Source organism: Somniosus microcephalus, chromosome 4 (genome assembly GCF_052327205.1).
Source record: "Somniosus microcephalus isolate GS21.2 chromosome 4, FLI_Smic_1.0, whole genome shotgun sequence".
Taxonomy (NCBI): domain Eukaryota; kingdom Metazoa; phylum Chordata; class Chondrichthyes; order Squaliformes; family Somniosidae; genus Somniosus; species Somniosus microcephalus.
The window spans coordinates 315513884-315538607 of NC_140990.1; the positions used below are offsets into that span (position 1 = coordinate 315513884).

General features: G+C 51.8%; 1 protein-coding gene across 1 annotated transcript in view; it reads right to left on the bottom strand.

The window, feature by feature from the left end:
• Positions 1-20301, bottom strand: part of LOC147120625 (desmin-like) — a 63411-nt gene extending 43110 nt beyond the window's left edge. Inside the window, exon 1 of the mRNA XM_085986768.1 lies at positions 19620-20301. Coding sequence (XP_085842894.1) covers positions 19620-20149 — 530 coding nt within the window. The 5' untranslated portion in view covers positions 20150-20301. The remainder of the gene's footprint in view (positions 1-19619) is intronic.
• Between the last annotated feature and the right edge of the window lie 4423 nt (positions 20302-24724).

Here is a 24724-nt window from a genome sequence, read left to right on the forward strand (position 1 = left end):
TTCCATATGGCTGGCATAACTACAGGGTGGCAGTAGGGGGCAATCTCCTGGGCAGAGTGGGGAGAGCTTCACTCCGCCTCCAACTGATGACCTGACCTGAGACAATGCTTGATGATAATACGCAAGGGTATTAACTTCCCATTGTGTGCCTGACAGTGCATATACCAGGACATTCACGGCTCTGAATCAGAATGTTGTTGTTTCGAGACCCACTCCAGAGGCATGAGCGCATAATCCAGGCTGACACTCCCAGTGCGGTGCTGAGGGAGTGCTGCACTGTCGGAGGTGCCGTCTTTCGGATGCGACGTTAAACCGAGGCCCCGTCTGCCCTTTCAAAATATCCCACGGCCACTATTTCAAAGAAGAGCAGGGGAGATCTTCCCGGTGTCCTGGCCAATATTGACCCCTCAACCACCATCACTAAAAACATAATCTGGTAATTTATCTCGTTGCTGTTTGTGGGAGCTTGCTGTGCGCAAATTGGCTGCCGCGTTTCCTACATTACAACAGCGACTAGGTGGAGCATAAGCACTGGTATAGAGAGGTTGGGCCTAAAGGCCTGTTTCTGTGCTGTAAATTCTATGTAATTCTACACTTCAAAAAAGTACTTCACTGGCTGTAAAGCGCTTTGGGACATCCTGAGGGCCTGAATGGAGTGACAGAAATGCAAGGTCTTTCTTTCTCATGTTGCAACACACACAGCCCACGGTTTTCCGCGTGTGCTCGATACGAGCTTTTGGCAGATGAGACTCCATGCTGGGAGCACGCAACAGGAAAATTTACCTGATAGCAAAATACTGCGGATGCTGGAAATCCGAAATAACAACAGAAAACGCTGGAAAAACTCAGCAGGCCAGGGCAACATCCTGGGTTTTGAGGAGGCTTCTGAAGGTGGGGAGAGAGGGGGTACAGAGAGAGAGGGGGGCTCAAGGAGATCTCACGATCTCAGCAGTGAGCCAAGTTTACAGCGAGTGGGGGTTATAGCCCCGTTTCTGTCCTGACTTCTCTGGGAATGATGGAGTTGTAGGAACTGGGGTTCCTAGCCGAAGAATTGAGATCGACTCAGAAAATCAAAAACAATAACATTTAATGAACAAACGAAGCTGTACAGGAAACTGTAGGATATAATGCAAATAGGTCTGGTCTGCTTGAAAGCCTCTCTGGAAACTGCTAGAAGGTTCTGAGCTCAACTGCTAGCAGGTTCCGAGCTCAACTGCTAGCAGGTTCCGAGCTCAACTGCTAGAAGGTTCCGAGCTCAACTGCTAGAAGGTTCCGAGCTCTGACGTCATGACGTCATCACGTTCTTCCCGCTGTTGAGAGATCACGTGACGGACGGCATGACATCATCACGCGGAGTACAGGAAAGAAGCCCTAATACAGTTAACAGATACATTAAAGGTGCAGCCCCCAGCTGTACTACATTGCTGTAAAAGGAATTATATACAATTGTCCGTAATCCTCTGGTGGTTCCGCCACATGCGCCCACCCCAGAATTGCTTTTAACAGAGAAGGTAAGGCGAGAAGGGGGTCTGACGAGTCTGTCCGACCGATTGCGATACCCCGGTAGCTGGAACGGAGCGCTAGAAGACGAACTGGCCGTTGGCTGTGGTTGTGATGACGCCGCAGGCGGAGGAGAAGAAGAGGCCGGCTGTGGTCGACCCGGTGAGGCGGGCACTAGCGACTCGGCGGATGACTGTGGCTGTACTGGACCGGCAGTCGACGGTGGACGACCACGACGAAGCGGCTGAGCGGTGACAACTGGTTTGCTCAGATCCAGATGCGCCGGTTTCAACCGGTCGATGGAGATGTGGTCAGGCTTACCGCCGACGTCGACTGTGAAGGACTTGTCACCTGATGAGATGACGCGGAACGGACCTGTGTAAGGCGGTTTGAGCGGGTTTTTACGAGCATCCTGCCGAATGAACACGTATTCTGCGCTCTTAAGATCCACCGGGACATGGGAGCGCTGCAGGTCATGATGCGACGTAGGCCCTGGGATGAAATTCCTAGCCACTTCCTGGTGGCTGACGAGCTGCTGAGCTGGGGACCAGGGCTCCGTGTGAGGAGGAAGAAAATCGCCAGGCACTCTGAGTGGTTGGCCGTAAACCAGCTCTGCTGAAGAAGAATGCAGGTCGTCCTTAGGCGCCGTGCGAAGACCTAGCAGCACCCAAGGGAGCCTGTCCACCCAACTAGGCCCACGGAGACTAGCACGCAGTGTGGCTTTAAGGGACCTGTGGAATCTTTCACACAGACCGTTCGCCTGTGGATGGTAGGCGGTGGTACGATGAAGCTTGGTGCCCAAACCTTGAGCTACGGCGTTCCAAAGCCCAGAGGTAAATTGAGGCCCCCGGTCGGAGGAGATGTTAGCCGGTACCCCGAACCGAGCTACCCACGATGAGATGAAGGCTCTGGAGACGTCTGCCGCTGTGGTGGCAACCAAAGGAATTGCCTTTGGCCACCTGGTGGTGCGGTCTACCACGGTGAGGAGGTGAGTGTACCCGCGAGAGGAAGGGAGAGGACCAACCAGGTCCATGTGCACATGGTCGAATCGACGCTCCGGAACCGGAAAAGTGGTGACTGGGGCCTTAACATGGCGTTGTATCTTGGACTTCTGGCAACTCACGCAGGTATTGGTCCAGTCACAGACGTCGAGATGCATGCCCTTCCAGACGAATTTCTTTGCCATGAGTCGTGACGCTCTCATGCCAGGGTGTGACAACCCGTGGATAGTGTCGAAAATTATCCTGCGCCATTCGACTGGAACGATTGGACGTGGGACGCCCATCGAGATGTAACACAGGAGTGTGGTCCCTGCGGCCTGGAAACTGACATCAGCCACTTGTAAGCTGGAAGGTGCGGTCTGGTATGCCTGCACTTCAGGGTCTGCCTTCTGTTCTTTTGCCAAACCAACATAGTCGACTCCCAGGTGTACTGCGTGGAGCTGGGCGCGGGAGAGGCAATCCGCCACCAGGTTGTCTTTGCTCGAAACATGTTGTATGTCGGTTGTAAATTCAGATATGTAAGTAAGATGACGTTGTTGCCGTGCCGACCATGGTTCCGCTGTCTTGGCCATCGCAAAGTAAGTGGCTTGTGTTCTACAAAGGCCGTGAATGGGCGTCCTTCCAGTAGGAAGCGAAAATGGCGGATGGCCAGAAACAATGCCAATAACTCTCTATCAAAAGTACTATACTTGCGTTCGCTCTTCCGCAATTGGCGGTTGAAGAAAGCCAGTGGTTGCCATGTGCCGTCGACCCACTGCTCCTGTACTGCCCCGATGGCATAATCAGATGCGTCGGTGGTAAGGGCAATGGTTGCGCCCGGAAGGGGATGTGCCAACATGGTCGCAGCAGCCAAAGCGTTCTTAGTGTCGAGGAAAGCCTGGTCCATCTGGGGTGTCCAATCGATCGGGTCTTTGCCCGATTTACCTCTGAGGGCCTCGTACAAAGGTTGCATCAACAATGCCGCCTTGGGGACGAACCGATGATAAAAATTGACCATTCCCAGAAATCCCTGGAGGGCCCTGACGGTCTGAGGAAGAGGGAACGAGGTGACTGCTTCCACCTTCGTGGCCAGCGGGACGGCGCCTTCTGAGGTGATTCTGTGTCCCAGGAAATCAATGCTGTGCAACCCAAACTGGCACTTGGCCGGGTTGATAATAAGGTCATGTTGGCTGAGACGAGAAGAAAGGGTACGCAAGTGCGTAATGTGTTCTTTCGTGCTGTTACTGGCAATAAGGATGTCGTCTAGGTAGACGAAGATGAACGGCAGATCGCGCAACACGGAATCCATGAGACGTTGGAAGGCTTGTGCTGCATTCTTCAGCCCAAACGGCATACGAAGGAACTCAAAGAGCCCGAAAGGTGTGATAATGGCAGTTTTGGGGCCGTCCTGAGGATGCACGGGCACTTGATGATAGCCTCGGACGAGGTCTACTTTGGAAAAGATGGAATTCCCTGCCAGATGGGCCGAAAAATCCTGAATGTGAGGAATTGGGTACCGATCCGGTGTGGTAGCCTCATTCAGGCATCTGTAGTCGCCGCATGGTCGCCATCTGCCGCCCGGCTTAGGAACGATGTGTAATGGCGAGGACCAAGGACTATTCGAACGTCGAATAATGCCCAGGCTTTCCATTGTATGGAACTCCGCCTTGGCGGCTGCGAGTTTACCGTGTTCCAGCCTTTGAGCTCTCGCATAAACTGGGGATCCTGTCGTGGTAATGTGGTGCGCCACACCGTGCCTCGTGACTGAAGAAGAAAATGTGGGCCTGGTGAGCTCAGGGAACTCACTGAGAAGATGAGAGAACTCATTTGGAGATGGGACTGCACAGGCAACTGACCAAGACATCGCGGTGCTTCGGTGGCAGGGGACCGAGTGAAAAGTGGAGGCACTGATTAGCCGGCAGTGTGGAACGTCGACAAGAAACCCGTTTGCGCAGAAGAAATCTGCCCCCAGGATGGCCTGTGAGACTTTCGCTGTGATGAACTCCCAAACAAAACATTGGCCGCCAAAACGCAACTGGACCCTAAGCTTTCCGAACGTGCGAATGGCCACACCATTGGCTGCCTTGAGGGGGGACCTTGACCACCAGATTGAAGATCTAGCTTCGACGCTGGTAGGATACTGCACTGGGAGCCAGTATCACAGAGAAAAAACGTCGCCCTGACAGGGAGTCTGTAATGTATAGGAGTTTCCCTGCGGACCCGACGGCCGTCGCAACTTCGGCGCGTCCCTTAGGCCTTATTGATCTTCTCAGAAACCGCTGGTTTGAGGTAGGTTTTTTATTTGGTGAGCAACCGCAGGGCGGACGGCAATTTCTGGCCTTCGCACCGAAACGAGCATGGTATGCACACCAGCCTGCAGGAGGAGGAGTCGGATTCGCTCTTGTGGGGGATGGGCGCCTCATGGCTGCACAAGATTGTTGTGAGATGGTGAATATTTTATCCGCTTCCGCGGCGAGTTCAGCACAATCCGTGATCACGGAATTGGCTAAGGCCGTCTGTACTGGCTCTGACAGTTGACAGAGAAACAGCTCGCGGAACAGAAAACATTGCGATTCCGAGCCCAAAAGCGTGAGCATTTGGCTCATGAGCTCTGAGGGTTTTGAGTCCCCGAGGCCGGGCATGGAGATAAGTCTGCGAGCACGCTCCGACTTGGACAGACCGAAAATCTGCAGTAAACGTGCTTTTAAAGCTTCGTACTTGCCATCGTTCGGTGGACTCTCGAGGAGGCTGACGACCCGCGAGGCCGTGGCGCTGTCGAGGGCGGAGACCACGTAATAATAACGGGTTGAATCTGCTGCTATTTCCTGGATTGCAAATTGGGCTTCCGCCTGTAAAAACCACGCGGCCGGTTGTTGCTCCCAAAATTGCGGCAGTTTGAGGGTGACGGCGTTCGTGTCCATGATGTAACTTCAACGAAAATTGTTCGAAGAAATCGGGGTCACCAATGTAGGAACTGGGGTTCCTAGTCGAAGAATTGAGATCGACTCAGAAAATCAAAAACAATAAAATTTAATGAACAAACGAAGCTGTACAGGAAACTGTAGGATACAATACAAATAGGTCTGGTCTGCTTGAAAGCCTCTCTGGAAACTGCTAGAAGGTTCCGAGCTCAACTGCCAGCAGGTTCCGAGCTCAACTGCTAGAAGGTTCCGAGCTCAACTGCCAGCAGGTTCCGAGCTCAACTGCCAGCAGGTTCCGAGCTCAACTGCTAGCAGGTTCCGAGCTCTGACGTCATGACGTCATCACGTTCTTCCCGCCGTTGAGAGATCACGTGATGGACGGCATGACGTCATCACGCGGAGTACAGGAAAGAAGTCCTAGTACAGTTAATAGATACATTAAAGCCCCCAGCTGTACTACATTGCTGTAAAAGGAATTATATACAATTGTCCGTAATCCTCTGGTGGTTCCGCCACAGAGTCATCAAATCAGGAACCACATGACACTTGTGACATGAATCTTGTCATTCATGAAAGAAAGACTTATGAAATGATACTGAGCGGCCTGTGGGTGGCGCTGTCCAGGGAGAGTATAAATACTCGGGCACGGGCCCAGCTTGCGCAGGACATTCTTAACAGGAACTAGTGAAGGACACAACTAGACCTCCATGTTGTAAAACAGTTGATTAAAGCTTTGTTTAACGCTTAGACCAAGTGCCTAGTAGTTTTCTTACGTCAACTTGGTAAAAGCATCTTTCATAGGAACATTACAACAAATTGCATTTATTTAGCGCCTTCAATGTAGTAGAACGCCCCCCAGGGCGCTTCACAGGAGCGATTAGCAGAGAGAATTTGACACCGAGCCACAAAAGGAGATATGGGGAGAAGGCAGGGACAGGGTACTGAATTTGGATGATCAGCCATGATCTCATTCAATGGCGGAGCAGGCTCGAGGGGCCGAATGGCCTACTCCTGCTCCTATCTTCTATGTATCTATGTATCTATGTGTATCTATGTATCTATGTGACCAAAACCTTGGCCAAAGAGGTAGGTTTTCAGGAGCATCTTAAAGGAAGAGAGAGAGGAGAGGGAGGCGGAGAGGTTTAGGGAGGGAATCCCGGAGCTTAGGGCCCAGGCAGCTGAAGGCACGGCCGCCAATGGTGGAGCGATAGAAATCGGGGATGCGCAAGAGGCCAAGGCCTAGAAATTGGGTATAGCCTCGCTTGAGGCGTTAGAACTGGCGGAGCGCTAAGTTTATAGCCAGACGAAAGTTATCGCTGCCTGGCGAGATATTGGGTTGCATCGCCCCCAAAGGGGATTGAGGCACTAATTCAGCCATTGCACGGTGCTCTTAAGGCGCAAAAGTTCAGGCACTACTCAATATCGACGCGGACGGGCGCAGCGCAGGTGATCTCAATTACGGGAAACCACGAGACCTCCAGGCGCCGGCCGGCTCTTAAAGGGGTGGGTCAGTCAGCCTGAGCTTCAACACCCAATGCCCTGTAGGCCTCAGATTCGGCGCTCGCCCTTGTCTGGCGGTACAAACTTGTTCAGCATGGAGAAGGTTAGACAGAGAGCAGAGCGCTTCAGCAGTGAGGCTCTGGACCACTTGGTGGCTGCAGTTGAACGCCGTCGAGAGGTCCTGTATCCGGATAATGGCAAGAGGCCGAATCAGAAGGCTTACCGACGATCTTGGAGGGAGGTTGCTGTGAGGGTCAACTCCAGCAGCATGGCGACCAGGACCCCTGTTCAGTGCAGGAAGAAATTCAACGACCTCACATGGATCGTTAGGGTGAGTGATGGTTTAGCAATCTTCTGATTCCCTCCATCTGCAGCTGACTTCGGGCACCCTGCTGCAATGATGCCCCAATGGCCATCTGTCAGCATGCACCCATGGCCCTTCCTGGGCACACACATGGACAGATGTCTCAAGGCCTCATGTAAGGGCTCTTGCACCATGGGGGGCATGCGATGATCTCTCAAGGCCTCATGTAAGGGCTATTGCACCATGGGGGGCATGCGATGATCTCTCAAGGCCTCATGTAAGGGCTCTTGCACCATGGGGGGCATGCGATGATCTCTCAAGGCCTCATGTAAGGGCTCTTGCACCATGGGGGGCATGCGATGATCTCTCAAGGCATCATGTTACAGAACTTCCCCTTCTTTCCCCTGCAGTCCAAGCTGGCGATGATCCGGAAGGAGCAGCGTCGAACCGGTGGCGGACCTCCACAAGTGGTCACTCTGACGGATCTGGAGGAGAGAGTGCACCAGATACTTGGAGGACGTCTGTCTGGTCCTGTGACCACTGCATCTGCCGACCCCATTACCGACAGCGAGGGTAAGACTCTCACCTTTTTCACCTGTTGCCTTCCACTTGGTCCCCCCGCCAGCATGCATCCTCAGTGTGCAGCCATGTCAGAGCCTTGCCGCAATCTGGCATGCCTTTCAGCAAAGCTGTCCTTTTGCTAAAGCCACTCTTCCACCTCCCACTTTCAGATGAAGCAGCACCAACTCGGGCTCAACGCGCTGAAGCTGCCAGTGCTAGTGCCACCGGAGGCGAGGACCAGGAGGAATCCGGACCAGCCGTTGCAGAATCCGGGGAGCTGACACATCTACAGACTGGGGATAGTAGTCCCCTGGAGGGGAGGGGGGGGGCTCTGAGGATGAACCAGTTGCCGGACCAAGCGGCATGCAGCAACGCACGGGGGATAGGCAAGTTCGGCCACCGTCTCCCCGGAGGGCAAGGCAGGTCGTGATGACTGCTGCACAGAGTGCAGATGAGGTGCGTCGCCTGGCTGAGATGAGCAAACAGGCCCGGGTCAGACACACGGAGCTGATGGCTGCAGTCGAGAAGATGCCTGAGTCAATAGATTCATTGGCTAAGAGTATGTTGGACTTCAGGGCAACAATGGAGAGGACTCTCCAGGGCTTTGGGGCAACAATGGACAGGACTCTGCAGGTGTTCGGGGCAACAATGGACAGGTCTATCCAGGGCTTCGGGGCAACAATGGACAGGACTATCCAGGGCTTCGGCCCAACAATGGAGAGGACTGTCCATGGCTTTGAGTCGCTATGGAAAGGACTGTTCAGGGCTTCGGACAATCCCTGGAAAGGTCTGTGCAGGGCTTGTCCGAGGCAGTGGAGCGGTCGGCACCTGGCTTGTCCGAGGCAATGGGAAGAACTGTCCAGGCCTTCTCCGAAGCACTGGCACCTGGCACACAGGTCCTCACTGTTGCCACGCAGTCACTTGCTGGGCTCCGCCACAGCCAGATTGACGCAACGCGATCTCTCACTGTAGCCACCCTCTCTGCATCAGTTAGGATCACCCCGGGCCCTTCCAGTCCCATACAAGGCCAGCAATCAGTGGAGCATGCGATTGTGGCGGATGAGCCGAGCCGCTCCCCTCAGATAGCCAGTGTGTCGTCCGACCATGGTGCAGGTGTCCTCTCTCGGCAGGTGACCATTGCACATGCCAGCGCTGGGACGCCTGCATTGCAGCTGCCACCACCTGCAGGCCACACTGCTTCCAGCCATGGTCACATCAAGCATCCTGCGTCCGCACCCTCCAAGCCCAGAGGTCGGCCAGGCCGTCCCTCAGGGGCTTCTGCGCTTCCAGACAGTCAGCAGGCATCCCCCAGCCTTGAGGCCGCCACTGGGGTTCAATTACGTAGGAGCAGCAGGGAGGGAAGGGGCCGGGCGCGAAAGAGAAGTCGTTCTCCCTCAAGGGGCCAGTTGTAGAGGGAGGTGCTGAGACGTTTGTTTGTCCAAATTCAAGGACACCCTCACCTGTTGTTATATTTGCAGAAGGTTTGTTGAGTTTTGCGGCTTTGCCGAACAGTTCACAGTTATTTTGAAAGTTATGGTTTCTGTTGACATTACGTTGTTTAGCTGTAATGAAAGACTTTTGTGCCAATAAACAGAAGTTTCAATGTGGTATGGTGCATGTGACTAGTTTCAGTGATGCTGGCATTCAGAGGCCCTCAAACATCCAAAGTGTGCATGAGTTAAGACTCTCATCATTCCGCCACAGGGGTCTCGACACAAGTCCAGATGAGCCTCTGACGTATGGCCCTTCCACTTTCAGCAGCCCTTCCATCTTCCTCCTCCTCCTCCTCCTCCTCCGCCTGTTCTTCCTCCTCCTCCTCCTCCTCATACTCCTCCTCCTCCTCCTCCGCCTGCTCTTCCTCCTCCTCCTCCTCCTCCTCCGCCTGCTCTTCCTCCTCCTCCTCCTCATACTCCTCCTCCTCCGCCTGCTCTGCTGGTCGTTGAGGGACAGCTGGAATTGGCTGGGTGCGTCGATTCGCCAAGTTGTGGAGCATGCAGCAGACGACGACGATGTGTCCCACTTGCTGCGGCGAGTACTGCAGGGATCCCCACGAATGTTCCAGACATTGGAAACGCTTTTTGACAACACCAATAGTGTGCTGTTTACTGTGCCTGGTCGCCTGATGGCCGCTGCTGATCAGCTCTTCTGCTGGGGTGTCGGCCACACGGAGTGTTGTCATCAGCCATGGCCAGAGAGGATAGCCCTTGTCCCCAGTAAGCCAGCCTCATCTTCGAGGCAGCCCCTCAAAAAGGTTACAAACTGAGGTCAACCGCAGGATAAAGGCATCGTGGCTGCACCCTGGGAAATGCGCGGTGACTGCCATGATGATTTGGCGGTGGTCACAGACCAGCTGCATGTTGAGGGAGTGCAACCCCTTGCGGTTGCGGAAGTCCTAAGGATGATGGCACGGCGCCCTCAAAGCCACGTCTGTGCTGTCACTCGCCCCCTGCACCATGGGGAAGTCTGCAATAGAAGCGACACCCTGCGCGCCCTCCGCCTGCTTGTGCAGGGTCCGAGGGAAGGTCATGATTTGACGCCTTCGCCTATAAAGGGCTTCTGTAACTTGCCGGATGCAACAGTGGACTGCAACCTGAGCGACAGTCGCAGTGTCCCCAATGGCTGACTGAAAGGATCCGTTGGCATAAAAATGGAGGCCATCAGTCAGTTTAGCCATCACGGACAGAGAGGTTCTGCAGCGTTCACGCGGCTGCAGATCCTGACCAAACAGGTGGCACAGATCAGTAACAATGTCCCTCCAGAATCGGAGCCTTCCCAAACACTGCTCCTCCGACATGTCAAGGCTTGTCACCTGCTGCCTAAAGACCCTCGCAGCTTCCCGTCGGATTGGCCGACCTCCATTGCCCCTCCTCCTTCTGGCCAATCCCGGCCCTCTCTCCCGCCGTCTCTCTGCCCCTTCACAGTGTTGGGCGATGAGGCCGTCGCCCTCCAAACAAACTCTCATTCCGATGCCAGTTGGTCAAAAGGCTTTTAGGTGTAGTGCTGCAAGTGCTTCGGACAGGTTTGAAGGACCCAAGTACTGTAAAGCTAAATTCCCAGAACTCCGCTCCACATTAGCTCGCCAACTCTCTCTAGCAACGATCGCAATGAGCAGGCCAAGTGGCAGAAGATTCTGCACTAAAGCTGTCCCCTTTAAATAGCGCCCCCCTACTCCGAGAAGGGCCTGTTAGCCCTCCTTCAAACTGTCACTAATAGCGCTGGGCGCTAAGGCTCCGGGCGCCACCCAATATGCGCTCAGGCGATCCTAGAAGGCGTTGCACACTGAAATGACGTCATGAACTGCTTGCGCTCGCGGGCGCGCGCAAACACTTAGCGCAGGCGCTAAATGTATAGTCAATATCTGAGTTGTCGCTATCTTCATAGCGTCCGCCCCAACATAGGGCTTCACCCCAATTCTAGGTCTCTTTAGGCGCTCAGCGCCGGCGCTACCAACCCAATTTCTAGGCCCTTAATTGGAGGAGTGCAGAGATCTCGGAGGGTTGTAGGGAACAAGAGGAGGCCATTCAGCCCCTCGGGCCTGCTACGCTATTCAGTTAGATTATGGCTGACCTGTACCTGAACTCCATTTACACACCTTTGCTTCATATTCCTTGATACCCTCACCCAACAACAATCTATCGATCTGAGTCTTGAAAGATTCAATTGACCCCCAGACTCCACATTCTTTTGGGGGAGAGAGTTCCAGATTTCCCCCTACCCTTTGGGTGAAGAAATGCTCCCGATTGGTCCAGTTCTAACTTTAAGATTATGTCCCCTCGTTCCTGATTCCCCCATCAGAGGAAACCGTTTCTCCGTATCGACCCTTTTAAACTGGGCATTCGGTTACATCAGAACGCTGGCTATCTACCGACCCTGGCACTCCAGCTCCTGGTGGAACTGCTGCTCTCTGCTAGAAAGTGGGGTTCAGATGAAGGTCAAAAATCTGGTCAACATTACATAGCATTACATAGAATTGACAGCACAGAAACAGGCAAAACTGGTCCATGCCGCTGCTTACGCTCCACACGAGCCTCCTCCCACCCCTTCTTCATCTCACCCCATCAACATATCCTTCCATTCCTTTCTCCCTCGTGTGTTTATGTAGCTTCCCCTTAAATGCATATGGAAACATAGAAGATAGTAGCAGGAGTTGGCCATTCGGCCCCTCGAGCCTGTTCCGCCATTTAATGAGATCATGGCTGATCATCCAAACTCAGTACCCTGTCCCTGCTTTCTCCCCATATCCCTTGATCCCTTTAGCCTTAAGAAATATATCTAACTCCTTCTTGAATATATTTAATAAGTTGGCCTCAACTGTCTTCTGTGGTAGAGAATTCCACAGGTTCACCACTCTCTGGGTGAAGAAATTCCTCCTCATCTCTGCCCTAAATGGCTTACCCCTTATCATAAGAACATAAGAACATAAGAAATAGGAGCAGGAGTAGGCCAATCGGCCCCTCGAGCCTGCTCCGCCATTCAATAAGATCATGGTTGATCTGATCCTAACCTCAAATCTACTTTCACTCTCCATCCCACCCGAACCCATGTGATCTCCAGGAGAGGTGAAAAACCAGATAAAAAACCCAATGGCCAATTTGGGAGAAAAAATCTGGGAAATTCCTCTCCGACCCATAGGCGATTGAAACTCGTCCAGGAGGTCACTCTGTCCCTGTATTTCCTGCAGTACTTACCTTCTGTAAGAGGTGATCTCCACCCCAGGCAGGAACAGGCCCAATTTACTCTTGAAGGACTCCTAGCTGGCAGTTTGTTCCCGAGGTTTCCACTAATCCCTGTGACTAGAACCATCTCCTGAAATCTAGCACAGAATTAGAACACAAGAAGTAGGAGCAGGACCAGGCTACACGGCCCCTGGGCCCGCTCCGCCACCCACAGGGCCATGACCGATCCGAACCTAGCCTCATGTCCGATTTCCTACCCGCTCCCCGTAACCCCTAATTCCCCTTACTTCTAGGAAACTGTCTATTTCTGTTTTAAATTTATTTAATGATGTAGCTTCCACAGCTCTCTGGGGCAGCAAATTCCACAGGCCTACCACCCTCTGAGTGAAGAAGTTTCTCCTCATCTCAGTTTTGAAAGAGCAGCCCCTTATTCTAAGATTATGCCCCCTAGTTCTAGTTTCACCCATCATTGGAAACATCCTCACCGCATTCACCTGATCAAGCCCCTTCACAATCTTACATGTTTCAATACGATCGCCTCTCATTCTTCTGAACTCCAATGAGTAGAGTCCCAATCTACTCAACCTCTCCTCATATATCAACCCCCTCATCCCCGGGATTAACCGAGTGAACCTTCTTTGTACTGCCTCGAGAGCAAGTATGTCTTTTCTTAAGTATGGACACCAAAACTGTATGCAGTATTCCAGGTGTGGTCTCACCAATACCTTGTACAACTGCAACTTATCCTTAGACTGTGACCCCTGGTTCTGGACTCCCCTGCCATCGGGGACATCCTTCCTGCATCTAGTCTGTCTAGTCCTGTTAGAATTTTATAAGTTTCAATGAGATCCCCTCTCATTCTTCTAAACTCTAACGAATATAAGCCTAATCGACCCAATCTCTCTTCATACGTCATTCCTGCCATCCCAGGTATCAGTCTGGTGAATCTTCGCTGCACTCCCTCCATGGCAAGAACATCCTTCCTCAGATAAGGCGACCAAAACTGCACACAGTACTCAAGGTGCGGTTTCACCAAGGCCCTGTACAACTGCAGCAAGACATCCTTGCTCCTGTACTCGAATCCTCTCGCTATGAAGGCCAGCATACCATTTGCCCTTCTTAACCGCCTGCTGCACCTGCATGCTTACCTTCAGCGACTGGTGCACAAGGACACCCAGGTCTCGTTGCACATCCCCTTTTCCCAATCTATTGCCATTCAGATAATAATCTGTCTCTGCTATTCGCCTCAACCACCCCCTGTGGTAGCGAGTTCCACATTCTCACCACTCTGTGGGTAAAGAAGTTGCTCCTAAATTCCCCATTGGATTTATTAGTAACTATCTTTTATTTGTGACCTCTATTTTTGGACTCCCCCACAGGTGGAAACATCTTCTCTACATCTACCCTATCAAACCCCTTCATAATTTAACAATCTTTATTGGGTCACCCCTCAGCCTTCTCTTTTCTAGAGAAAAGAGCCCCAGACTGTTCAGTCTTTCCCGGAAGTTATAACCTTTCAATTCTGGTATCATCCTTGTAAATCTTTTTTACATTTTCTCCAATGCCTCGATATCCTTTTTGTAATATGGAGACCACAACTGTGCACAGTACTCCAAGTGTGGTCTACCCAAGGTTCTGGACCAGAACTGTGTGCAGTACTCCAAGTGTGGTCTACCCAAGGTTCTAGACCAGAACTGTGCGCAGTACTCCAAGTGTGGTCTACCCAAGATTCTGGACTAGAACTGTGCGCAGTACTCCAAGTGTGGTCTACCCAAGGTTCTAGACCAGAACTGTGCACAGTACTCCAAGTGTGGTCTACCCAAGGTTCTGGACTAGAACTGTGCGCAGTACTCCAAGTGTGGTCTACCCAAGGTTCTGGACTAGAACTGTGCGCAGTACTCCAAGTGTGGTCTACCCAAGGTTCTAGACCAGGACTGTGCACAGTACTCCAAGTGTGGTCTACCCAAGGTTCTATACAAGTTTAACATAACTTCCTTTCAGTTCTATCCCAATCGAAATCAATTTTTATGCAGCGAGTTGTTGTGATCTGGAACATCTGTCTGAAACGGGGTGGAAGCAGATTCAATTGTAACTTTGAAAAGGAAATTGGATAAATACTGTATTTGAAAAGGAAAATTTTACAGGGCTATGGGGAAAGAACAGGGGGAGTGGGACTAATTGGATAGTTCTTTCAAAGAGCCGGCACAGGCACGATAGGCCGAATGGCCTCCTTCTGTGTTGTATCATTCTATGATAATATATTCAGTGTATATTATACTAGCTGAAGTGCCCGGCGGTGCCGAGGCTTTTTCGAGGGAATGTTGTTGTTGGAAGAGAGAGAGAGAGCGACTGGGGGGAAGAGAGAGCGACTGGGGGGAAGAGAGAGAGCGACTGGGGGGAAGAGAGAGAGCGACTGGGGGGAAGAGAGAGCGCGACTGGGGGGAAGAGAGGGAGGGGAGGGGGGAGGGAAGAGGGGGAGGGGAGGGGGGGAGGGCGGGGGGAGGGGGGGAGGGCGGGGGAGGGGGGGGAGGGAGGAGGGGGAAGGGAGGGAGGGGAGGGAGGGGAAGGGCGGGGGGAGGGAGGGGGAGGGCGGGGAAGGGAGGAAGGGGGGAGGGGGAGGGCGGGGGGGAGGAAGGGAGGGGGGAAGGGGGGGAGGGCGGGGGGGGAAAGGGGGGGAAGGGAGGGCGGGGACGAGGGAGGGCGGGGGGCGCGCCCCCCGAGGGTCGCGGCCCCCCCCCGAGGTGAAGACCGCCGATTGCGCGCGCAGCAGGAGCTGAGACGCGGCGTCTCTCTCGGCCGGCGGGCCCGGTTGCCAGGGCAACCGTGACGCTGAGCAAGCCAGAGAGAGAGACGCCGCGTCTCAGCTGCTCCTGCTGCGCGCGCGGCACCCCCCCCCCCGAGGGTCGCGGCCCCCCCAGGTGAAGACCGCCGATTGCGGCTGTGCGAGACGTCCGGCGGGCCCGGTTGCCAGGGTAACGCTGGACGCTTAGCAAGCCCCGTCCCCCGGCCGAGCCAGAGACGTCTCAGCTCCTGCTGCGCGCGCACCCTAGCGGCGCTGGGCTGAGGCTCGGCCCTCCAGCCTTCGAGTGGGGCCGGGAGGTGCCTAGCTCGGGCGTCGGTGCGGAGGAGACGCCGAGGCTTCTAGGCCTACCTGGAAAAACGGGAAAGGTAGGAAAATTAATGAGATTAGATAAGTTAATTACTTTCGAAATCATTTTTTTTTAAAACAATATGTGTTTTAAAAGCAACGTTTTTTTTAAGACGCAGAAAGCGGGAAAAAGAAAGGAAAAGTTTGGAATCAAGATGGCGGCGACTCACCTCGGTTCAGAACGATAAAGCCCGGCCACACGTGCACCGATTGGCCCGGCGGCACACGCCAGCAACCCGGCGTACGATTGGTCGAGCTCAAGGTAACTCTGTCGCTAATGAGCGGATAATGAGATGCTAATGAGCGGAACGTTGAAGGTTTTTGGGATACCGCGGGCGGGATTTTAGCCCGGCCGAAACATAAATACGCTTAAACCCGTCTCGGAAGCGTAAGCTTTCTTTGGAGGTAACGCGCGCGTAGGTACGCCCTGTAACTTTCGAGTGCATACCCATAAGCACACGCGATGACAGACAGATAGACAGATAGACAGACAGATAGACAGAATGACAGAAGTACCGATTTATATATATAGATTCTCTCATTAAAGGTGCACTAGACACTCTTGCAGATAAATATGTTCATTTCTTTCCAGGATTAAGTGAAGGTAAAGTTAATATATTTGTACTGTTGTACGTATACCCTCAACCCACAGGAAGCTCTCCATATCAGGGATTCTGTTAGCAGGCCATACTTCCGAGATGGATAAGATCTTAGAATGGGGGAGCGGGAGCAGGAGATCTTAAAAGCAAGGATGTTCACAGCGGAGAAGGAGGCCATCTTCCATCCCTCCATAAACTTGAGCTCATCCAAAGCTCTGCTTCGCATATCCTAACTCGTACCATGTCCCGTTCACCCATCACCCCCTGTGCTCGCTGACCTACATGGGTTCCTGGTCCAGCAAAGCCTCGATTTAAAAATTCTCATCCTTGTTTTCAAATCCCTCCATGGCCTCACCCCCTCCCTATCTCTGTAATCTCCTCCAGCCCCAATAAGCCTTCGAGATCTCTGCGCTCCTCCAACTCTGGCCTCTTGTGCAACCCCCCACTTCCTTCGCCCCACCATTGGTGGCCGTGCCTTCAGCTGCCTCAGCCCTAAGCTCTGGAATTCCCTCCCTAAACCTCTCCACTTCTGCACCTCTCTCCCTTTCTTTAAGACGCTCCCTGTCCTAATGTCTCCTTCTTTGGCTCGGTGTCAAATTTTAACTGATAATCGCTCCTGTGAAGCACCCTGGGATGTTTTTACTGCATTCAAGGCGCTATATAAATGCAAGTTGTGGTTGTAACCTCTCTCCTCGCTCTCTGAGCGACAATGTTAAATTGATGATATACATGCTCCATGAACAGTGTTGAAACAGCTAAGAATGAAGATGAAAGAGCTTTAGGACTCTTAGTTAATGTAGCGATTAACAAGTTCCACCAAAGTTGAGCAGCAATCAACAGAATGTTGACCACGTCACAGGAAGCCGTGATCAAACTGTCCAGGGCTCTGGTCAGACAACAACAACATTGATATTGCACCTTTAACATATCAAAAATGTCCCAAGGCGATTATCAAACACAATTTCACACAGAGCCACATAAGGAGATATTAGGACAGGTGACCAAAATGCTTGGATTTAAGGACTGAAGTAAAGGAGGAGAGAGAGGCGGAGAGGTTTAGGGAGGGAATTCCAGAGCTTGGGGCCCTGGCAGCTGAAGGCATGGCCGCCAATGGTGGAGTGAAGGAAATCGAGGATGTGCAAGAGGCCAGAATCAGAGGAGCGCAGAGATCTCGGAGGGTTGTAGGGCTGGAGGAGGTTGAGAGATAGGGAGGGGGGTGGGGCGAGGGATTTGGAGTACTCCAGTTCGGAGTAAAGTCTCTGACTGCCACAGCGTCGCAGTATCTGTTCTGGGACCCTCCTGGTTGCTCAGCAGTGGAATCAGAGATCAGCATTGTGCCCAATAGATACTCTCCCCTAATGGAGATTGACTACTGTGCCTTCTCCCTAACACCACAGTGCCAAGGACAGAACCTATAGTGTCATGGAGGCTGGCGCCCAGTGAGAAAGAGGTGAAATTTAATTAACAAACCGCTACATCAAAGGCTGATTAGATTACAGAGTGAATCTCTCTGCCAAGTGTTCGACTTGGTTATAGTGACAGCAGCAGCTTTCATTTTAACTCCTGATTTATTTTTAACTGTTATGGTCGGTGCGGTGAAGGGGCTGCAGTAACACACCTAATCCCACAGGGGATTCCCTAACTCAAACACTCTATCCTAGTCTCTCTCTCTCTCTCACTATCCCAATCTCTCTCTCTCTCTCTCTCTCTCTCACACTATTCCAATCTCTCTCATTCACTATTCCAATCTCTCTCTCTCTCTCTTGCACTATTTCAATCCGTCTCTCTCTCTCTCTCACACTATTCCAATCTCTCTCTCTCTCTCGCACTATTTCAATCCGTCTCTCTCTCTCTCTCTCACTATTCCAATCTCTCTCTCTCTCGCACTATTTCAATCCGTCTCTCTCTCTCTCTCACTCACTATTCCAATCTCTCTCTCTCTCTCTCTCACTATTCCAATCTCTCTCTCTCTCTCTCTCTCACTATTCCAATCTCTCTCTCTCTCTCTCTCTCTCACACACTATTCCAATCTCTCCCTCTCTCTAAGCACCTAAACTAGAATATTACTCCACATCTCAAAGAAACAGTCCACATCTCTACAAGCATTTACTTGAGCCCTTTCTCACATGTCCTAGTTGACATTTCTTTTAAATTGTACTTATTGTCCATCCATAGTGTGGGACTGGAGTCATGTGCAGACCAGACTGGGTAAAGACGGCGGGTTCCCTTCCCTGAAGGGCATTAATGAAACCTTTGACAGCACCTCCCAAACCTGCGACCTCTACCACCTAGAAGGACAAGGGCAGCAGGTGCATGGGAACACCACCACCTCCAAGTTCCCCTCCAAGTCACACACCACACTGACCTAGAAATATATCGCTGATCCTTCATCATCGCTGGGTCAAAATCCTGGAACTCCCTCCCTAACAGCACTGTGGGAGCACCTTCCCCACACGGACTGCAACGGTTCAAGAAGGCGGCTCACCACCACCTTCTCAAGGGCAATTAGGGATGGGCAATAAATGCCGGCCTTGCCAGCGACGCCCACATCCCATGAATGAATAAAAAACAGTTGGGTGTTTAAGGGCAGTTTGGTAGCTTTCATGGTGTTTATTCTGGTGCTAGTTAGTTGGGTTTCACACATTGCCATGGTGGGATTATGAACTCACTGTATCTGGGTTACTAGTCAAGTACCGTAACCACCGCACTACCACACCCATCGAGCAATGTGTAAACCACAGTCTATAGTCACTTACCTATACTACATAGTCAAAACCTCAGTCAGCAGTCCCCAGCCAAAAGGAAAGACTAGAAAGGAAGATTTGTATTTATATAGCACCTTTGATAACCCCAGGAGGTCCCAAAGCGCTTTACAGCCAATGCAGTACTGTTGAACTGTAGTCACTGTTGTAATGTAGGAAACGCAGCAGCCAATTTGCGCACAGCAAGCTCCCACAAACAGCAATGTGACAATGACCAGATCATCTCATTTATTTTTAGTGATGTTGAGGGAATAAATTTTGGCCAGGACACCGGGGAGAACTCCCCTGCTCTTCTTTGAAATAATGGCCATGGGATTTTTTTATGTTCACCTGATAGGGTAGACAGCGGACTCATTTTAAGGTCTCATCCAAAAGGCGGCTCCTCCGGCAGTGCAGCACTCCCTCAGTACTGGCACTGGGAGAGTGTCAGTCTGGATTATGTGCTCAAGTCCCTGGAGTGGGGCTTGAACCCACGACCTTCTGACTCTGAGGCCAGAGTGCAACCCGCTGAGCCACTGCCAACACCTTCTCCTGAGGTTAGGGAAAATGAGTGGCATTTATGATCGCACGGAGTGGGACAGCTCTGAACAATGGAGCAAGGCTGAGACACGTGAGTGAGATACCAGCCACATCTGTAAACCCCCACTGAGGTGGTGGGGCTGTCCTACCTCTGCTTGAGTTTCTGCAGGTCGTCCACCAGGTTGTCCCTCTCCACCTCCACCCGGACCTTGTCGTTGGTCAGCATGTCGATCTGCTGGCGGAGGTCCCTCATCTCCTGCCCGTAGAGATCGTTCACCCGCCCCGGCTCCTGGCCCTTCAGCCGGTTCACCTCGGCCACCAGCACCTTGTTCTGCTGCTCCAGGAAGCGGACCTTCTCGATGTAGCTGGCGAAGCGGTCATTCAGGTGCTGCATCTCCGCCTTCTCGTTGGTCCTGGTCTGGATGAACTCCTGGTTCAGGGCGTCGGCGATGTTGAAGTCCACCACCTCATAGCCTCGGCTTGGGGTCTTGGTCCGGATGCTGGAGAAAGAGGGCAGGTTGGTGGACTTGCTGATCAGCATCCTGGAGGACAGGTTGCTGCTCCCTGTGCCGAAACGGCCACCAGAGTACAAAGCCCTGGACAGCTGGGGAGATGCCATCAGGTTCCCTCCAAAGGTCCTTCTGTAGGAGCTGGAGGATGTGGTGCTTGCAAAAGACATGGTGTACTAGCTTAGGTCTCTGATCTTCTTTCCTTCTTCCCTTCCCTTTCCTTTCCTTTCTATCTCTCTCTCTCGCTCTCTTTCTCTCCCCTTCTCACTACAGCCCTTCAATTGAACTGACAGCACTGCAGTCTCAACCTCCCACTATAAATATACTGCTCAGAGTGACACTGCTCCTGGGTCCTAGTGCCCTAAGTATCGCACAGTCATCCCCAGACTTAGGTCTCAGGTCAATCTTTATCCCTCACCCAACATCGCTAAAAACAGATTATCTGCTCATTGTCACATTGCTATTTGTGGGAGCTTGCTGTGCGCAAATTGGCTGCCCCGTTTCCTACATTACAACAGTGACCACACTTCAAAAATACTTCACTGGCTGCGAAGCACGTTGGCATGTCCTGAGGTCGTGAAAGGCGCTGTAGAGCTTAAGCTGATGTGGTTAGATAAAGGGGATGGGAGGAGGCTAACGTATCCATTATTCTATATTTAAGCCCCCGATCCCCTCGATTAAACCCCCCAAACCCCTCGATTAGATTCCAGCCTGTAACTCACTCCCGGGTATCCATTATTATTCTATATATAAACCCCCCAAACCCCTCGATTAGATTCCAGTCTGTAACTCACTCCTGGGTATCCATTATTCTATATATAAACCACCCGAACCCCTCGATTAGATTCCAGCCTGTAACTCACTCCTGGGTATCCGTTATTCTGTATATAAACCACCCGAACCCCGCGATTAGATTCCAGCCTGTAACTCATTCATTTCTGTTTAACTTTTGACGATATATTTTGTCACTACTGTGTATTTTAGTTTTTAATCTATGCAGTTGCATGACTAAATATTTATCCAAACTATGTAGACTCCCTCCAGGCAGAAGTAGCTCTTGAAGCCAACTGTCAAGAGGGCACCATTCACATCTGGAAAGTGTGGGCAGTGGCCCGACTACATCAGGGGCTGGTAGGCCTGGTCTAGTGGCAGGGAGAGATCAAATAGGTCAATGGGACTCCTCCATCTGAACCTATCTTGAGGGTTGAGCCTTCTCTTCTTAGGCAGTCCCTCAGAGCCGAGGATGACTTGCTTCCACATTAAAAATGAGTTCTCAGGTGACTGATGAGTCCAATGCGGGACCTACAGTCTCTGTCACAGGTGAGGCAGACGGTGGTTGAAGGGGCGGGTGAGTGGGGTGCTTGGGTTGACATGCGCTCCTATAATTATTTCATTGAATATTATCATTGAAAACCTGGCACTAAGCTCATGGTCTACAGAGAAGCAGTGATACCCGCCCTGCTGTATGCCTCAGAGACATGGACCATGTACAGCAGGCACCTCAAAGCACTGGAGAGGTACCACCAACGCTGCCGCCGCAAGATCCTGCAAATCCATTGGCAGGATAGGTGCACCAACATCAATGTTCTCGCTCAGGCCAACATCCCCAGCATCGAAGCTTTGACCACGCTCAATCAGCTCCAATGGACGGGTCACATTGTCCGCACGCCCGATACGAGACTCCCAAAACAAGCGCTCTAGTGGAAATCTGGAACACTCTTCCCCAAAAGGCTGTGTATGTTGGGGGTCACTTGGAACTTTCATGACCAAGATCGGTAGGTATCGAGCGATATGAAGCAAAGTCCAGAACAAGGGGGCAGAACCTTAAAATTATAAACAACAGAAAACGCTGGAAAAACTCAGCAGGCCAGGCAACATCCGTGGAGAGAGAAACAGAGTTAACGTTTCAGGTCGAAACCATTCCACAGACTCTCTCCACGGATGTTGCCTGGCCTGCTGAGTTTTCTGTTGTTATTTCGGATTTCCAGCATCCGCAGTATTTTGCTATCACCTTAAAATTAGAGCCAGGCTGTTCAGGCGTGATGTCAGGAAGCACTTCTTCACACAAAGGGGAGTGGAAATCTGGAACTCTCTCCCCCCAAAAAGCTGTTGAGGCTTGAGGGAGGTCAATTGAAAATTTCAAAACTGAGATTGATAGGTTTTTGTTGGTAAGGGTATTAAGGGTTAGGGACCCAAGACGGGCAGATGGAGTTAAGATACAGATCAGCCATGATCTAATTCAATGGCAGAACAGGTTCGAAGGGCTACTCCTGATCCTATGTTCCTACGCTCAATCAGACACACATTATTGGTAGGCACTTATCAGGGTTAAATAGGTTCATCTCTGAAGGGCGTCTCTGATCTGGTCCAACAACTCAAAGGGTTCTTCGGAGTAAACATAATATGTCCTTCGGGACCCGTCAGTGCCAAATGTAATGTATTCCCTTTGAAAAATTAATGGGATTGATTCAGAAAGAATCACTCAAATAATCTTGGATAAAATGTCAATCCTTGTAAAGGACTCGGATGATCCTGAAGTCCACTGATCTCTTTACTTTTAAAAGTCCGTATGGAAGGAGGTCTGAACACAAGATCAGGTTTTCCTGATGCACCCACTTTATTCTCACAATTTAGTAATCAATGTGAAGCCCCCCACGCTCCCACCCCGATCCCCCGCCACCCCGTTCCCTTCTTCCCTACCATAATGCTCTCTCTCTCTCTCTGTGAGTCACGAGCAGTGGCGAGCAGGACCGTGTGTGGTATGAAGCTGTCCAGGCCAGGACTTCCTACAGTTCCTCCCAAACCCGCGACCTCCACCACCTAGAAGGACAAGAGCAGCGGATGCATGGGGACATCACCACCTCCAAGTTCCCCTCCGAGTCACACAGCATTTTGACTTGGACATGTACGGGCCATTTCTTCATCCTTGTTGGGTCAAAATCCTGGAACTCCCTCCCTAACAGCACTGTGGGAGCACCTTCACCACACGGACTGCAGCGGTTCAAGAGGGCGGCTCACCACCACCTTCTCAAGGGCAGCTAGGGATGGGCAATAAATGCTGGCCTTGCCAGCGATGTCCCATGAATGTATTTTTAAAAATGTTGGGTTTTTAAGGACAGTTTGGTAGCTTTCATGGTGTTTATTCTGGTGCTGGTTAGTTGGGTTTCACACATTGCCATGGTGGGATTATGAATTCAGTGCCTCTGGGTTACTAGTCAAGTACCATAACCACCGCACCACCACACCCATCGACCAATGTCTAAACCACAGTCTTGAGACTTGAGCATTCCCTTGAGAGGCTGACGCTCCCAGTGCCAGTGCTGAGGGAGTGCTGCACTGTCAGAGGTGCCGTCTTATCGGGTGAGACGTTAAACCGAGGCCCCGTCTGCCCTCTTAGGTGGCGGTCAAAGATGCCGCGGTACTTTTTCATAAAAGAGCAGGGGAGTTCTCCCTGGTGCCCTGGCCAATGTTTCTCACTAAAACAGATTGTCTGGTCATTATCACATTGCTGTTTGAGCGAGCTTGCTGTACGCAAATTGGCTGCCGCAATTCCTACATTGTTGTTGTTGTTTCATATGAGGGGAAAAGCTTATAATGGGCTGTCTAGTTTGGCTCTCCATTCGATGGCCTCCTGAGGTGCCGAGTGGAGAAATGAGGTGCCTCCCACAACAGATCTCAGTGGGCAGGTTGATGTGATGTGTTCCACGGTCTGGGACCCGTGGCCACAGTCGCACTTCGGGTCGTCCCTCATCTTCCACATGTGGAGCAGGAGGCCGCACCGTCCACGCCCTGTGCGGATTGGGTTGAGCGCTGTCCACTGTCTCCGAGGGAGTTCGAAGCCAGGGACCTCTGCTGTTGGGTCAGTGATGGTTCTTTATGTTGTGTGCGTCTCACCATTCCCTCCATCTGGATAGCGGGTCGATACCAGCGGCCTGAATATTGGCTGCTGATTCCCAGAATGGCCAGCGCGATTTTAAGGCGCTTTCATAGAACATAGAAACATAGAAACATAGAAGATAGGAGCAGGAGTAGGCCATTCGGCCCCTCGAGCCTGCTCCGCCATTCAATGAGATCATGGCTGATCATCCAAATTCAGTACCCTGTCCCTGCTTTCTCCCCATATCCCTTGATCCCTTTAGCCTTAAGAAATATATCCAACTCCTTCTTGAATATATTTAATGAATTGGCCTCAACTGCCTTCTGTGGTAGAGAATTCCACAGGTTCACCACTCTCTGGGTGAAGAAATTCCTCCTCATTTCTGTCCTAAATGGCTTACCCCTTATCCTTAGACTGTGACCCCTGGTTCTGGACTCCCCCACCATCGGGAACATCCTTCCTGCATCTAGTCTTTCCAGTCCTGTCAGAATGTTATAAGTTTCAATTCGTGGTGGGTTTTTCAAGTCTTCGTGAATGGGAAGGTCAGTGCTGCTCATGAATTTTTCCATCTCGCAGAGCACGGTGCCATCGCAGCGAGTGGCAGGCGGGGCGATGTGGGACAGCACCGGGAGCCACTCAGTTGGAGTGGACTTGAGCGTCCCTGACACCGTCCTCATGGGAGCTGATGGCAACCTACACCTGGTCTCCCTGCGTGTGCTAGCTCACCGAGAACTTGCCAGCTAATCTCATCAAGAAGACGACCGAACGCTCGGTCTGAAAAGCATGAAAGCACCATTCCTACATTACAACAGTGACTACACTTCAAAAAGTACTTCATTGGCTGTAAAGCACTTTGGGACGTCCTGAG